The sequence below is a fragment of the Symphodus melops genome (assembly GCF_947650265.1).
Source record: "Symphodus melops genome assembly, chromosome: 6".
In the NCBI taxonomy this organism is placed as follows: Eukaryota; Metazoa; Chordata; class Actinopteri; order Labriformes; family Labridae; genus Symphodus; species Symphodus melops.
This window is the reverse complement of record NC_136696.1, coordinates 9,842,977-9,860,559: the sequence shown is the minus strand read 5'-3', so window position 1 is coordinate 9,860,559 and position 17,583 is coordinate 9,842,977. Positions and strand designations below refer to the sequence as shown.

General features: G+C 42.5%; 1 protein-coding gene and 2 long non-coding RNA genes across 3 annotated transcripts; all 3 read right to left on the bottom strand.

Annotated features, from left to right (window-relative positions):
* Positions 1-3,654: 3,654 nt before the first annotated feature.
* On the bottom strand, positions 3,655-4,136 carry LOC306825881. Its single transcript, XR_013779314.1, has 3 exons — positions 4,061-4,136; positions 3,927-3,985; positions 3,655-3,785 (listed from the first exon to the last, which is right to left on the bottom strand). It is a non-coding gene; the product is annotated as an uncharacterized lncRNA (long non-coding RNA).
* A 2,222-nt stretch (positions 4,137-6,358) lies between these two features.
* On the bottom strand, positions 6,359-7,358 carry LOC306825474 (uncharacterized protein). Its single transcript, XM_079346244.1, has 4 exons — positions 7,269-7,358; positions 7,135-7,193; positions 6,503-7,006; positions 6,359-6,430 (listed from the first exon to the last, which is right to left on the bottom strand). Exons 1-3 carry the CDS (start codon positions 7,271-7,273, stop codon positions 6,513-6,515), a joined length of 558 nt encoding a protein of 185 aa, XP_079202370.1. The 5' UTR covers positions 7,274-7,358; the 3' UTR covers positions 6,359-6,430; positions 6,503-6,512.
* A 7,831-nt stretch (positions 7,359-15,189) lies between these two features.
* Positions 15,190-16,190, bottom strand: LOC306825159. Its single transcript, XR_013779222.1, has 4 exons — positions 16,116-16,190; positions 15,963-16,021; positions 15,331-15,834; positions 15,190-15,258 (listed from the first exon to the last, which is right to left on the bottom strand). It is a non-coding gene; the product is annotated as an uncharacterized lncRNA (long non-coding RNA).
* Positions 16,191-17,583: the final 1,393 nt, after the last annotated feature.

Here is a 17,583-nt window from a genome sequence, read left to right as displayed (position 1 = left end):
AATAACGTCAGCATGTCCAGAAACACAGTTGCGCGGCGAATCGAAGACTGGTCAGCTAATATAAAACATCAAGTTTCAGATAAAGCTTGTGCTTTTGATTTTTACTCCATTGCATGTGACGAGAGCACAGATGTCACAGACACCGCACAGCTGTTAATTTTTTTGTGGGGAGTTGACAATAACTTTTGTATCACGGAGGAGCTTCTTGATCTTAGGAGTCTAAAGGGCACAACAACGGGTAAGGACATTTTTGAAGCTGTGTCAGATGCACTTGACATGATGGGACTTAAATGGGACAAGCTGTGTGGAGTTACAACGGATGGGGCTCCAGCTATGACAGGGGAGCGCAAAGGAATGGCATCTATGGTATGCGCCAAGGTGCAAGAAAGTGGAGGTGAGGCTGTTAAGATGCACTGTATCATCCATCAAGAAGCCCTCTGTGCCAAGACAGTCCAGCTTGGCGATGTGATGAACACTGTGGTGAAAACTGTCAACATAATTCGAACACGAGGGCTCTCACAGACAATTTCAAGCTTTCCTCTCTGATGTTGAGGCTGAATACGGGGACATACTCTATCATTCGGATGTCCGTTGGCTGAGTCGCGGCTCCGTGCTGCAGCGGTTCTATTCCCTGTGATCAGAAATCGACCAGTTTTTAAGAGAGAAGGATCGACCTCTTCATGAGCTGAGTGGTTGGCAGACCTGGCATTCTTAGTTGATCTTACTGATCATCTTAACACACTGAACAAGAGCCTACAAGGCAAAGACCAGCTTGTACCACAACTTTATGCGCACATGAAAGCATTCTGTGTGAAGCTCCGTCTCTTTGAGACACAACTACGCAACTTTAATGTTGCACACTTCCCCACGCTGTCCGAAATTAAATGCGCTTTTCCAGAGGCCAACCTTACTGCTAAAAATGAGAAGTATGCGTCTGTGATCACATCTCTCATGACAGAATTCCGTCAGCGCTTCCAAGATTTTTCTTCCATTGAGAAAGAAATCAAGCTGTTCTCGACTCCCTTCCTGATGGATGCAGAAGAAGTGGAAGAGAGTTTGCAACTAGAACTCATCGAAATGCAGTGTGATGATTCTCTGAAGAATCAACAGCTTCATCAGCTTCTCTCCCTACCCGACTTCTACCGGAGCTTGGAAAATACAAAGTTTCCTCTGATGAGACGGCACGCAAAGAGCATGATGAGTCTGTTCGGCTCAACATACATATGTGAGCAAACATTTTCAAACATTGTTAAATCTGAACAAAAGCAGACTGAGAAGCAAAGTGACCGACAGCCATCTCTGTGATGTCCTTCGCATCTCAACCACCAAACTTGCTCCTGACCTGCCAGCCATCCTTCAGTCCAAAGCGCAGCATCACTGTTCCCACTGAGTGCAACGCTATTCCCATTATAGGTGTGTTAAAATATATTTATTGCTTAATTATTCATGTTAATAAGCCCAATTATCTAATAAATTTGTACTCATTAATTAAAGTCGATAACATTTTCTAACAAAAGTTAGTTGATGTGTTAATAAGCCCAATAACCTATTTGCATAACAAGCCTGAAATATACTCATCCCCTTTTCTACAGTGCTGTGAAGTTTGTATATTTTCCTGTATGTGGCCCTCTGTGAAAAAAGTTTGGACACCCCTGCCTTAGATGAATTTCTGCCTATTTTCTTCCGCTGACCAAAGTTAACTTCTTGCCTGCCGGTGTCGCGACCGAGGTGTTCAGACAGAACATCTGAAGGAATCAGATTTGACACCACCTCCAGTTTGAATTAGATTTGGAAAAATCAGATTGTGGCTTTGTGTCCAGACTGGCAAAAAAAATAAAAAATCTGGATGTGCTAAAAATCAGATTTGAAAGTGCAACGTGAAGAAGACCAAGCAGTTTCGATCAAATCTACCAGGGTAGAAATGTTTTTCTGGGGTGGTTTACACCTAAAACTGAGTTATATACTTTCTGAAGGTTCAGGGACATTAGGGCATGCAGCCCCTACAGGGCTTTATTGCTACCCCACAGGAAGTGGTCCCCGTAGATGAGACAAGACAGATAAGGATAATTTTAATTTAACTCCCCATGGGGGAAAATTTGGGTGTTACAACAGCTCCAAAAAAAAACAGGGAATATAAACCGCAAATAGCAAAAAGAAAAAACCCAGCTATGAGCCAGTTTACATGAAATAAAGGGATTAGAAAAAAAAAACCCCTAGACTTAAAGTAATACAAGGCATAAACAATATGTACACTTCCGCTCGTGGAAAGACAGATCAGGAATTAAAACAGTGTGAGACATTAACAATAATGATTATAACAGTCATGTGGTGATGCTGTTAAACAGTCTGACTGCAGATGGAATAAACGACCTGTGGTAGTCCAGAGGACAGTCCAGGAGCAAACCAGCCCTCCTGACCAGTCTCTCTGTGCTCCCACCTCCCCGGCAGATGCCACCACAGAGTCATAAAACGTCTGTAACAGAGTCCGGCACACTCCAAAAGGACCTCAGTCATCTCAGCAGATGCAGTCGACTTTGGCCCCTTGTGAGGGGCGTTGTGTAACCACTCCAATTTATTGTTGAGGTGAACACCCAGGTACTCGTATGACTCCACAATCTCAATGTCCAGACCCTGGATGTTCACCGGTGCAGTCTGGCGTGACTTCCTGCTGAAGTCTATCACCATCTCCTTAGTCTTGCTGGCGTCGAGCTGAAGGTGGTTGAGCTCAGTCAACAAAGTCCATGATGACCTGCCTGTACTCCTGCTTGCTCCCCTTAGAGACACACCCCACGATGGCTGCGTCATCGGCAAACTTCTGCAGGTGGCAGCTCCCAGAGTTTCATATTGGAACATGGACAATCGCTACACTAACAAGGCCCTGTTTTTTCAGTGTTTCAATCTTCACAATTAAAGATGTCAGCTGAACTGTATGAATGGTTGAGATCCAATTCAAGCGTTATAATTTTTCCTTTAACAGCACAGACTGTCCCCATGAACATGTTCCACAGCCTCCTGACATTTGTAACCCTGAACAAAAATTTATTGAGCGCAAGTCACAGCAATTCTAAAGCTGGAGTTTATACTGTTACAAAGACTGATGGTGTCATCCTTATGGAAGGGGGGGGGGGGGGGGGGGGGGGATTCACAGAAATGAAAAATGTGTTTCCAAAATAATTTATTTGCATTTAAGCAAGTATTAACACATAGCAGGGACCCAGCCAAACAGAGCTGCAAGAGAAAACACAATAGTCAGCTAAACAGGAACGTCAAATCATTAAGTAGATCTCTAGTCATCTTACCACAGATTTAGTTGCCTCCTTTAGGTGGGTCTCGAGGAGGACTGCTTTGCTTTGAAACAGGTCTCATGAAGGGTTTGTAAACAGTCATGGGTGAGCGAACAGGCACTCCTGGGCTGTAGCGGGTTTGAACAAACACGGCTCTTCCTCTCTGGTAACGTGAACGAGAACTGAAGGAGGAGACTGGCTCCAGATCAGACACGTCACTGAACACTGGCAGAAGCGCTTCAACACTTGCACCGGAGTCTGTAGCAGAGCCAGAGTTCCCAGCGTCATCTCGAGGATCAGACACAGAACCGTACGAGCTCGCTCCTCCATAAGCACCAGGATAGTGAACGCCATAGTTGCTGCCTTGAGCACCGGAAAATCCACTGGTGTATACAGGACTATTAACATATCCGCCTGCGTTACCGTGAGCCATGTTGGGGCTTGGATTGCGTTGACTTGGTAGAGAGGAGCTGCTGCCTTGGGCAGAACTCTGCCCTCTTCCTGAACACCAAAACAAAGCACGAGTCAGTGACTGGTTTTCTACAACACGGTTTGACAGAGCCCAAAAAGTGATAAGATACACACATCTAGTCCTCTCTGACCAAAAAAAACCCCAACAACTTTTGACTTAAAACATTTCACCTTTAGGTAAATGGCCACAGGTGACACTCCCAATCAGCAGACATGAAAACCACAAAATCCTGCAGAGAAAGCCCAAATAAAATATAATCACTACAAGGCAATAAAACAGCCAAACACACCAGCCAGTCACTCACCTCATTGTGCTGCTATAAAGTCAAGTCTGGATACAGGTCAAGTTAATATTGCCACTGTCCCCAGGAGGCTGAAAAATAGAAATTAGGAAGTTTTGATCAGGAATAATGTTGCAGATAATAAAGCATTAAAATCAAGCAAAAACATTCAATACCTGCAAACAACCCTTTTCCCAGCTGCAGTCCCTCTGTGAACTCAGTGTTACTTTTAAATGATTCTTAGTGCTGAGGGTAGTGATTGCTGATTGGTAACACCTAGTGTTAGACAACGGTTCATTGACCTCCTCGTTAAGAAGGGTTGTTCTTGATCATGTTGGTGTTCAGCGTAATAAGAAAGCAGGTGGGATTACTAAAAAAAACATTGAAATGAAATGACGTATTGAGAGTTCCCTATGATAAGGGTAAGGCCAAATAATAATAAGGAAGGCACTGAGGGATTTGCAATGAAGATATAAAAGAAAGACAATACAACATCCAGAAATCAATTGAAATAAAGGACTTAAAAGTGAAGTGCATGAAGACAGGAAGTGATTATATCAAGAATAAGACTTGGACATAAATGATTAAAATTAACTATTTATTTAATGGCAAAATGTGTGTCAGGTAAATGTGATGTTCGTAATGTTACAAAAAAAAGTTATTATGAAATGTCACAAAGACGATATAGAGAGGACTGAATGACGAGGTGGGATATATGAACTAGAGTGGAGATGGAGTTTAGAAGGGCTTTTATGGAGTAGTGACAAGATAAGGGAATGGTTATAGCCTCTCTTTATTTTTACTTCTCTTTATACAGTTTTAGATTGTAAGATAAAATTCATTTTTCTTTTTTAGTATTATATAATTACATTTTTTCTTTTTTTTCGCACCACTTGCACCACTGTACAACATCACCCAGGACAAAAAGTGCTCCCCATCAACAAAAGCTTGCTGAGTGGCAAAAAGTAGAGTGGCAAACCGGATCGAATGCCTTCTCCTGGTCAATAGAAATATCCACATTAATGTAATGTTTGCAAACATAAAAAATGTCTGATTGAAAACAAATTGTCCTGTATTGATCTATCAGGGACACGAGAGCTCACTACTAATACTAAGTCTGTTCGCTAAAACCTTTGACACTTATAGTCTGTATATAAAAGAGCTAAAGGTCTCCAGTTCTTTAACAGGATCAGATCCCGCTTCTACAGGATGCTGGAAGAATTTGTTTCTCAAGAGAATCCTTAAAATGTCCAGCAGGTCATGTCCAAGAAAACTCCAGAAGTACTTAAAATGTCTGCAGGAAGACTGCCATGCCTGGAGCCTTTCCTGAGACCTTTGTGACACTGCAGAGGTCACATTCTCCTGAACTCAGCTGTGGAAGACCTTGAAGTTAATTGGTAGCAATCACATCACAATTTTCTGCCTTGAAGAGGTCTGAGTAAAAAGACAGCTCGCCACTTCATCTCAACAGGGTCTGAGGTCAAATTCTTACCAGGCAGGCGGAGACCCCCCCCCCCCCCATCTGCTTCCTTTGGACCGCAGACCTCTCCAAGTTGATGCATCGACGTCTCATACTAGTCAAGTGTGCTCAGACCAGAGCTCTCAGCTTTCTCTTGAACAAGTTCAGCTAGTCTTTTCAGGAGTAACCTTCAGTGTTTTCAGCAGATACTTTTTAGCCCTCTGATTTCTGACACTGCTCCAAAGCTCTTCTATATTTGCAGTGGAGTAGGATGTGTATTATACCCAATTTGACCCTTTTCAACCTCCCACCTCTGAGTCAAGGAGGGAAAGGACTCCTTGGATTCCCAGTTAGTTAACAATCATGGAAAAGTTTGATAAAATGTCAAAAGGATCCAAGTTTCCCCAGGAGGAGACAAAACAAACTACTCAATTCAAAACAGGAAGGATTTGACCGTTAGCTGCACGAGTTATAAAAGCAGACGCGTAAACGGCTGCACCAACTCTACCGTCTGATCCCTTTACCCAAATCACTCAGTTGAATGGCCCGTCTAGAATATTTGCTAGTTAAGTTACAAGATTAAAAAATGGAGGTTCAGGAGTGGTAGAAACAGCCACAACCCTCAGGTGCTCACAGCCAATAGGTTGATAGTCAAATGACCATTGGTTTTCAACAGAGGGATATTTTTCTCCTCAATGCCAGCATGGCATCAAGGGTGGTTCAGGACCCTTCGATACTCAGGTTTGTTTTGTTTAAGTAAGGGCCCCTTTTTAGTCCTTAATTTGTGGCCATTTTTAAATGGCCAAACTATAGGCATTGGCAGGTAATCGAAATAGGTAGGAATTTAAAAAACCCACACAACATCTTTACTAAATAATTTATTGTCATTTGATTAAACTTTAACAAGAAGCAGGGAAACCTCAAGCAATGGAGACCTGCAAGACAAAGCAAATTAGTCAGCTGCACAGGCACACAAACAAAATTAGCTATCGACAGTTTTGTCTTACCAGAGATTTTTCAGTAGCCTCCTTTAGTTGGCTCTTTAGCAGGACCGTTTTGCTCTTGAACAGTTTTCACAGGATTGTAAAACGACACGGGTGAGTGAGCGGGCTCTGCTGGGCTGTAGCGGGTTTGAATAAACACGGATCTTCCTCTCTGGTAACGTGAACGAGAACTGAAGGAGGAGACTGGCTCCAGATCAGACACGTCACTGAACACTGGCAGAAGTGCTTCAACACTTGCACCGGCGTCTGTAGAAGATCCAGAGTTCCCAGCCTCATCTTGAGCAGAAGCAGAACCGTATGAAGCCGCTCCATAAGCACCAGCATTGTTACCGCCATAGTTACTGCCTTGAGCGTACCCACGAGAAGGTGCAGAGTAACCGACCACAGGGCTGCGGTAGACCTGTCCACCATACCCAACATTTCTGCCTGCGTTACCCACAGCCATGTTGGGGTTGTGTTGACTTGGTAGAGAGGAGCTGCTGCCCTGTTCAGAACTCTGCCCTCTTCCTAAACACCAAAACAACCCAACATGATTTAATCACTCATTTTGTTCAGCACAGTTTGACACAGCCTGATAACTCACACGAGCTGCACAGATCTCAAACAAACGTTTGACTGGAGGAAACACAGTTTACCTTTCCACATAGGGCCACAGGTGATGCTTCCAATCAGCAGACATAAAATCCACAAAACCCTGCAGAGAAAACATGTTTATGTATATAAATTAAAAAAAAAATTAAAAAAAAAATACACCAGCCATTAAACTCACCTCATTGTGCTGCTATAAAGTCAATTCTGTATATAATCAAAGTTAATATTTCAGCTGTCCCCAAGAGGCTGAAAAACAGAAAAGGAGAACATTTTTGTAAAGTGTCTCAAGATAACGACTGTTATGGATTGACGCTATATAAATAAAGATTGATTGATTTTGTTCAGTAATAATGTTGCAGACCAAGACTAAAACATTGACTATCAGCCAGATCCATTTCATACCTTCAACTTCTCCCAGCTGCAGTCCCTCTGTGGTTTCTCTGTGAACTCAGAGTTGCTTTTAAATGATTCTTAGTGCTGAGGGTAGTGATTGCTGATTGGTAACACCTGGTGTTAGACAACGGTTCATTGACCTCCTCGTTAAGAAGGGGTGTTCTTGATCCTGTTGGTGTCCAGGGTCATAAGAAAGCAGATAGGATTACTAAAAGGCCTTGTTTGGTTTGATTTTTTTTGCCAGTCTGAACACAAAAAGCCACATGAGATCTGATTTTTCCAAATCTGATTCAAACCACTTGAGGAGGTGGTTTCAAATCTGATTCCTTCATATCAGACTCAATCTGAACGTTGCTGTTGCTTCGATGTGTCTTCTGCGTCATTCGCAACGTGACACCATCAACAATAACAACAATGACGAGCTGTGGTTTGGCAGGACCAGTGATAGGCTACTCCCGCTGCTGAGAAGAAAGGCATGACGCTGTGAGACAGCGGTCCGAGTGGCTATGTAATGTGGTCAGAAGAATGTAAAAAAGCAACTTACCCCTCAAAAAGGAAAGATCCTGGGCACTCAAACACGCATGCAGAGGTGTCGAAAGAACTTAAAGGAGAAGTAGACTTTTGTAAAACAAAGAACCAAAGGTAGAGGAACGCCTCCTCCATATGCGATACAAACTTTTTGGCTTCGGGCTTTGAAACTGGAGGGATAGAGAAGGTGATTAATAAGACACCGGTCTGAAGGACATGGACGAAAACTTTACAACTACAACGCACTCTTATGCACGTGATTGCTTTAACGACCAGCTTAAAGTTACGGACAGCCCCCTTGACGAGGGAAGTGAAGCGACACCAGAGCAGTTATCAGAAGCTCCGAAAAAGCCAAAAGCAAAACAACAAACAAACAAGAAAATCGGTGCGTGAAGAGCTGGAGGACTCTGACCCGAATTTGGAGTTGTTAAGTACACTTGAGAAAATTGAGAAGAGGCAAGTTGAATCTCTCAAGCGATTCCAGTCCCTGGAAGATACAGTTAAAGAAAACACCAACAAAGATTCTGTTCTGGGATGTTTCATTTACCTTCTCAGTTTAAAAAATATAATAACAATTTGAAGCAGAGTTTAAGAATGAAGGAGCAGTAAAGTGAAGAGGGGTAGATTTTATTTGAATTGAATGTGGTCTGATCTGTTACAGTAGCCAGCTACTGCAGTATCTGCTCTCAACCCAGAGAGGATTTGGAGTAGGTGTGCATGTGTATGTGTGTGTGCGACTGTCAAATTTAGCTTAGAAATGTTGCCATAAGATTAAGCAGAAGGATCAGCAGATAAGAAAAAAACCAAAACTTATTGCCCAAATCCTTCCATTATCGGAGAAAACTGAACCTACCAGCATGGGAAAAAGAAGAATTGGATTATTTCCACACTGAATTGGATGAAGTCTATAAGGAAAAGGCTTGAGGTGCTTTCATCAGATCCAGAGGGAAATGGCTTGAATGTGGAAAAGTGCACAAAATATTTTTTCAATTTAGAAAAAAATAAATCATGAAATATCTTCCATGAGCAAACGTAAAATATGTGTGAGGATGAAAAATTAGTCTCACAATATGTAATGAGCTTTTATGAGAAGCTGTATCTGTCTGACCCCTTGATGGCATTATTCCTTTAAACTATACAACCAGATAGTAAGAAAGCATTCCAAGTAACTTGTGATCAGAAAATAAACTGTATTGCAAAAATGTATTGATGCCCTTAAGATCAGCTAAGTATTGAAAACTTGAGACCAATTAGTTTATTAAATAATGATGCAAAGCTATTCGCTCTCATTTTTGCCAAAAGATTTAGAATAGGACTAGCTGATATTCTTGATAAGGAACAATCTGGTTTCATGCAAGGAAGGAACATCGTTAATAACATACATCTGAGACTAGATATGATAGATTATAATGAGTTTATACCAGAGGAGAGTTTTATTTTATTTGTTGATTTTTGAGGGCAGTTAAAACACATTATAAAGGGAGTAACAGCTCAGCAAAGGCAACAAATGGTACAACGGCCAGATTTAATATTATTTGTTGAATCAGACAAGAATGCCTCCATTTTTGTTCCTGCTGGTCACACAGCTCATTTCAACACATAAAGTAAGTAACATAAAGAAGTAACTTTCAGGGCATCAGGGCCTTAGGTAGAGAATTTAAATTAGCTCAATTGGCCGACAACACAACAATTTTTCTGTTTAATCAAAACGAACTTGGTAGAGCTGTGCACTGCATAAAGGAATTTTCTCAGGTCTCTGGTTTGACAATGAATCTTAGCAAATCTGTACTGTTTCCCCTGAAACATTGTGATCTAGAAAACTAAATAAGATCCCTGTTAAACAAGCGGTGACATACCTGGGTGTAATACTTGACAAAAAAATGAAAACTGGCGCTCAGAGGCAAACATTAGGCCAATAATTTAACAAATAGAAAGAAAATTCAGTATTTGGTTAATCAGGGATCTGTCCTTAAAAGGCCACACGTTGTTATCCAAAGTGGAACGAATATCAAGATCTGTGTATTTGTCTCATAGCGCTAGAAATGCCTGCTGCAGTCTCCAAGAAATTAGGTCAAACATTATTTAATTTTATCTGGTAGAAAAGGTGTCATTACCTCATAAAAGATATTCTGTGTAACGCCGAGAGGGATGGTGGCTTGGATGTATTAACCTTTGAAACATTGAACAATTTTTTTAAGATTAACTGGTTAATTAACTTTTGTAGACAAAAGAACAACTTCTGGAGCTCTTTCTCCACACACGTTTAGGTGGAATACAGTTTCTGTTGAAATGAAATTATGAAGCCGAAAAGCTCCCTACTAAACTTTACAACTTCCACAAACAAGCTCTGCTGGCCTTGAAACTGATCAACAAACAAACTTCTCACCAACCAGATGCTACATATGGAACAATGAAAACATCCTCTATAAAAATAAATCCTTGCCATATAAGGCTTGGATGGAGCATGGTATTTTATTAGTTAATCAACTTAAAAATTTCAGTTGCCAGTGACCCCGAAGGAATATGCAGTGGTCTTTGATGCACTACCACAGTGGTTGCTGCAGCTTTTGAAGGGGACTGAAAGAAATACTATAGAAAGCTGTTAAGTGTGAGATTTTTGTTGGGGAAGTAGACACAAAAAACCCTGTTCTAACAGATATTTGAGAAGCTGTTTACATTTACCTAGAGGACAGTTTATTGGTCTGCACACCTTGGAGAGATTAACTAGCATAAAGTGTGGCTGATGATGCATTCTGTTTGAATAACATGATGAAAGAAGTCTCATTTAAAATATTACATAAAATATACCCGACAAAGAAAACACTTAAAAGATTTAAACTTTACATTGAACATACGTGTGACTTCTGTGGATTGGAAGAAGAAACATTTACTTATTTATTTTAGTAAAACCTTTTGGAAAGATGCCCAGCTTTATATACAACTGAAAACCAGTAGGACGTTCAGTTTCCGGGAAAAAAAACATTTTAAGTTATTTTGCAGGCCAGCTTGCGGACATTCAGTGGCAACTGTCAGAGGCCACGTTTCCTTACTATTAATGTAGCTACAACTTACAGACCCAGGGTTAAAGTCACCAAACCAGTTCTGAAGCAGGTATGTGTGTGGCCAGAGGGGGCTTCTGCTGCACTTCAGGACTGCTTTGAAACCACAGACTGGGAGATGTTTAAGCAGGCAGCCACCTACAACAACCACACAGACATTGAGGAGTACTCTGACACTGTTACGTCCTACATCGGCAAATGCATTGATGATGTCACCACCACCAGAACCATCACCACCCGGGCTAACCAGAAGCCATGGCTGACAGGAGAGGTACACGGGCTACTGAGGACCAGGAACATCGCCTTCAGAGCTGGGGATGCAGTCGGCCTGAGAACAGCGAGGGCCAACCTGTCCCGTGGCATCAGGAAAGCTAAACACAGCTACTCACTTAAAGTAACCAGACACTTCAAGGACAGCAGAGACGCGCAGAGTCTGTGGCGTGGTATCCAGACCATCACGGACTACAAACCCAAGCCACAGACCTGTGACAACAACACCTCTCTGCTGAACGACCTAAACAGCTTCTTTGCCAGTTTTGAAGCAAACAACAGCATGTCCCCACAGAAGACCACCCCTCCTCCCCACGACCAGACCCTGTGCCTGACTGCAGCCAGCGTGAAGAGAACCTTCTCCAACATCAACACCCGCAAGGCTGCAGGTCCACACAACATCCCTGGCCCGTGTGCTGAAGGACTGTGCAGAGGAGCTCAAAGATGTCTTCACAGACATTTTCAACACTTCTCTGAGGCAGACTGTTGTTCCAGCATGCTTCAAAACGACCACCATCATACCCATTCCAAAGAAGCCATCACCATCCACTCTCAATGACTATAGACCCGTTGCACTGACCCCCATCATCATGAAGTGCTTTGAAAGATTAGTCATGGCCCACATCAAATCCTCCCTTCCCTCCACCCTGGACCCCTACCAGTTTGCATACCGGGGCAACAGATCAACCGAGGATGCAATCTGCTCTGCTCTTCACCCAGCCCTCACCCACCTGGACTCCAAAAACTCATACGTCAGAATGCTGTTCATAGACTTCAGTTCAGCATTCAACACCATCATCCCTCAGCAGCTGATCGGCAAACTGGACCAGCTGGGGCTCAGCACTTCCCTGTGCAACTGGCTGCTGGACTTCCTCAGCGAGAGGCCTCAGACTGTGCGGGTTGGCGGAAACGCATCAAAAACCACCATCCTGAGCACCGGGCCCCCCCAAGGCTGTGTGCTCAGCCTCCTGCTCTTGACGCTGCTGACCCACGACTGCACTCCATCCTTCAGCAGCAATCACATTGTGAAGTTCGCGGACGACACAACAGTGGTCGGTATCATCTCCAACAACGATGAGACGCACTACAGGATGGAGGTGGGCCAACTGGCCACGTGGTGCAAAGACAACAACCTCTTCCTGAATATCGACAAGACCAAGGAGGTTGTTGTCGACTTCCGGAGGGCCCCCACTCCCAAACCCACCCTGACCATCGACGGTGCTGCTGTGGAGAGAGTGAGCAGCACCAAGTTCCTGGGGGTCCACATCAGTGAGGATCTCTCCTGGACAGCCAACACCACATCACTGGCCAAGAAGTCCCAGCAGCGCCTCTACTTCCTCCGTAAGCTGAAGAGAGCACGAGCACCCCCACCCATCATGTGCTCCTTCTACAGAGGCACCATCGAGAGCATCCTGACCAGCTGCATCACTGTGTGGCTGGGGAGCTGCACTGCTGCCAACCACAAGACCCTGCAGCGCACAGTGAAGGCGGCTGAACAGATCGTCGGTGTCCCGCTCCCCTCTCTTCTGGAGTTCTACGGCACCCGCCTCACCCGCAAAGCAACCCGCATTGTGAGTGACCCCACCCACCCCACAGCCTCTTCAGCCTCCTGCCATCGGGGAGACGGTACCGCAGCCTGCGGGCCGGCTCTACCAGACTGAGAAACAGCTTCTTCCACCAAGCTGTCAGGAAGCTGAACTCTCTTCCCTCCCTTCCCTCCCTTCCCTCCCCACTGCCCCCATGAACACTGAACATTGGAACCTCCTCACTGTTTGAACATTGAAACAGAACCCTGGTCACTTATTGCAAGCATGCACAAGTTTGACTTTTCTTATAATCTTGTTTTATACTCCATTTTATTTAACTTTGTACTTTTTGCACATTTAGGTTTATTATTGTAAATATTATTTATCTTTTTTACCTTGTTTTATTTTATTTACCGTACCTTTTTTTATCTACATTGCACCGTGGGGAGGGGGGAAACGTAATTTCGATTTCACTGTATGTCTGACATATTTTGGAATTGACAATAAAGAACCTTGAACCTAGTAAAGTGGGAAGAGTTTTTAGGGAGCAAATTAAGAAATAATGGCAAACTCACTAGATAATCATAAACTAATGGTAAACCGATTGTAAGTTCCTCATTGGTCCTCCAGTAACTAAACCAGTTTCTACCATTAACAGAATGTGTAAAGAACATCTTGTTGATAAACACATTCAAATATCCAAAAGTCTAGAGCAGGGGTGCTCACACTTATAAAATAACCAAGTCAAAATGATCAACCTAATATAAAATAATGTGATGATCTTGTGTGGAAGAAGTCATGAGAGATGCCCACAATTGTTGATCAGTTAACATGGTAGACATCTGGGGTGTATATACAGTATATACCACGTGTAGGCTAGTATATGGGTTGTTAGGATTGAGCCTCTAAATACACAGCAATTATTCCAGGCAGAAACCTTGAACGTGACTGAGCAAAGTGGCAAAAAAGTGAGCAAAATGTGATGCTTATTGTTCGTCAATATTTAATCACAAATCTAGCCGACTGCCTCCTCATAACTTTTTGAAAATTGATAACCTTGTTATTAAAGACCAAGGCCAGCAGGTTATGAGATTTATTGCAGTGTAAGCACAGACTGACAGCGACCTCTCCACAATTCTCTCACGGCGGTTCAGAAGTTTGAAATACGGGTACAATGTTTTTATTGTAAATTTAACATGGCTTTATAGATTTAATTCCTATCTTAATCAAAATAAATTAACTCATCACTGCGGATGCTGCACCTCTCCCTGGCCTTCCCCTCACACCACTTAGCGATGTGCGGTGATCCATGTCTAAAGAAATTACAGACTTCAGACCTGCAACCATAAATGTTAACCCCTCATGGGCAGCGCCTGTATTCCAACCAAATAAAATCTGTAATTTGCAAAACTGTATTGAGCACCAAGCAGGGGGCGGCTAACGGAGCACCGAGCCTAGCTGGGGTTTTTTTTTTCTCTCCATACAGTAATGGACGATATAGGCGGACATCTACTTTTCATTATTTTGCGTGATCTACCCACACTACCTTTGTGATCGACTTATTAGGCAACCCTAGATTCAAGAAAAGAAAAAAAAAAGGCCTCAGTGTTACGAGCAGAACGAGGTGGATAGTCAGCGACGTTTCCTCAGAAGGGTTGCTGGGCTTAGACGTAGAGATGGTGAGGAACGCTGACATTGGAAGGGAGCTCTAAGTGGCCAGTTGATGTTGTCCTGGCATCTGACATGCCTCTTGCGTTTTGAAAAGAGCCGTTTGTCACAGGGGTAGAGACAACGCAAGCATGAACTGTACTCACAGTTGAGCCAAACAGGAAAGCATTTTTGTGCCAATGTTTTAAGCATTTTTCCCCAGTACAAAGTGAGACATGTTCCATTTGTCTACACATTACCTCCACCTGTGCATCCAATCACTAATTCAAACTCCCCACATTGATACAACTCCCTGGTTTTCAAGCTACTTAAGTGGCCATGGGATTTTAAAACATACCCAGCAAGGGAAGGTAAAACACCTTCACCGAGAAGGAAAAGTGAATGGCCGGCACTTGCTGTAAGAAAGTTCCCAAATAAATCCTTAGCTGAAACTTCTCATGAAAACAGTTTTAAGCCACGTTACGAGAATCTTAGAATACAGGTCCAGGAGATGTCAACTACTTTAACCCTCAGGCATTTACACCCAATAGGTTGATGGGCAAAGTCAGTGAATGACAAAAAAAAAAAAAGCCCGTTTATAGGCCTGCATTTTCTCCAGACAAACGCAGTGGGTATTGCCACACGGTTGAAACAATTTATAAAGCACAAAGACATTTCTTTACTAAATAATTTATTGTCATTTGATTAAACTTTAACAAGCAGGGAAACCTCAAGCAATGGAGACCTGCAAGACAAAGCAAATTAGTCAGCTGCACAGGCACACAAACAAAATTAGCCATCGACAGTTTTGTCTTACCAGAGATTTTTCAGTAGCCTCCTTTAGTTGGCTCTTTAGCAGGACTGTTTTGCTCTTGAACAGTTTTTACAGGATTGTAAAACGACACGGGTGAGTGAGCGGGCTCTGCTGGGCTGTAGCGGGTTTGAATAAACACGGATCTTCCTCTCTGGTAACGTGAACGAGAACTGAAGGAGGAGACTGGCTCCAGATCAGACACGTCACTGAACACTGGCAGAAGTGCTTCAACACTTGCACCGGCGTCTGTAGAAGATCCAGAGTTCCCAGCCTCATCTTGAGCAGAAGCAGAACCGTATGAAGCCGCTCCATAAGCACCAGCATTGTTACCGCCATAGTTACTGCCTTGAGCGTACCCACGAGAAGGTGCAGAGTAACCGACCACAGGGCTGCGGTAGACCTGTCCACCATACACAACATTTCTGCCTGCGTTACCCACAGCCATGTTGGGGTTGTGTTGACTTGGTAGAGAGGAGCTGCTGCCCTGTTCAGAACTCTGCCCTCTTCCTAAACACCAAAACAACCCAACATGATTTAATCACTCATTTTGTTCAGCACAGTTTGACACAGCCTGATAACTCACACGAGCTGCACAGATCTCAAACAAACGTTTGACTGGAGGAAACACAGTTTACCTTTCCACATAGGGCCACAGGTGATGCTTCCAATCAGCAGACATAAAATCCACAAAACCCTGCAGAGAAAACATGTTTATGTATATAAAAAAAAAAAAAAAAAAAAAAAAAAAAAAAAAAATTAAAACAAAAATACACCAGCCATTCACTCACCTCATTGTGCTGCTATAAAGTCAATTCTGTATATAATCAAAGTTAATATTTCAGCTGTCCCCAAGAGGCTGAAAAACAGAAAAGGAGAACATTTTGTTCAGTAATAATGTTGCAGACCAAGACCTGAAACGTTGACCATCACCCAGATCCATTTCATACCTTCAACTTCACCCAGCTGCAGTCCCTCTGTGGTTTCTCTGTGAACTCAGAGTTGCTTTTAAATGATTCTTAGTGCTGAGGGTAGTGATTGCTGATTATTAACACCTGGTGTTAGACAACGGTTCATTGACCTCCTCGTAAAGAAGGGGTGTTCTTGATCATGTTGGTGTCCAGGGTCATAAGAAAGCAGATGGGATTGCTAAAAGAGCATCAAAATGAAATGATGGAGATGTATTGAGAGTTCCCTATGATAAAAGGCGATGCCAAATAATAATAAGGAAGGCACTGAGAGATTTGTGGCAAAAGAATTGGAAAAAAAAAAATCATTTAAATCCACAAACAACGTATTTCTAATACGGGACATAACAACTGGGACCAGCAAATAATTGTATTATCTTTGTTGAGGCCCATACAACTTTTCATGATCTGAGATGTCATATAGTCTAGAGAAACGGGCACAAAGTGAAATTAACTAATCCCTAAACCTGACTCCTTCTGCCTTGATGTAATAATGTGATTCTTTCACCTTGTCTGTCTTGTTTTTCTGTTTTGTTTTCTTTTATTATGCATCCCTGTACTGTTTTTTTTTTTTGTGCTATTCAACATGAAAACAACTTCAATAAAAAACTGAGTGAAAAAAAGGCTGTTACCGGACTGAAAAGTTCATATAAATGTGTTTGAAGAAATTAGTTGGATGTTTATTGTGAAACTTGGAACCGTGTTGTTATTAGGCCCTATGAATGCTATCACTGACTGTCGATGAACAGCAGCGACCTGTCGGTGCACTTGGCCTAAAAAAACAGTAACAAAAGAAAGACACTTGGCTGCTCCTAGATCATTGCACTACGATCTAGTAGACGTGACGTGATAGCATTCATTAACGTTTTATCTATCGTAGTCATTAGTAGTATAGTGTTTTATACATGCGACACAATGTAATATGAACAATTATGTGAATTGCAAGTGTGCTGCTAAAATGTGTACATTAGCTTCTGAGTGAAAGTTGGCTTTAATGAGGAATTGGCAAAAAAAAAAAGGGAAAATGATTTTAGCCATGGAAATTGGAATAAAGTAAAACAAAAAGTTGAAAAGAGAGTTAGAGTAATCAAAGATTACTTAAGGAGTAAAGTGCAGATACTTAAGAAGTATAAAGTTGGAAAGAGTTTGCAGTGTGAAATGGTGCTCTAAAAACAAGTTGTGAAAAGTTTGGCCAAAGGGAACCTTTGGTGATATAATAGAGGAAAAGGATTTCTGAGTGGACTTTAAAATTGAAAGTAAAATGGAATGCACTTTTGGAGGTTGTGTGTGA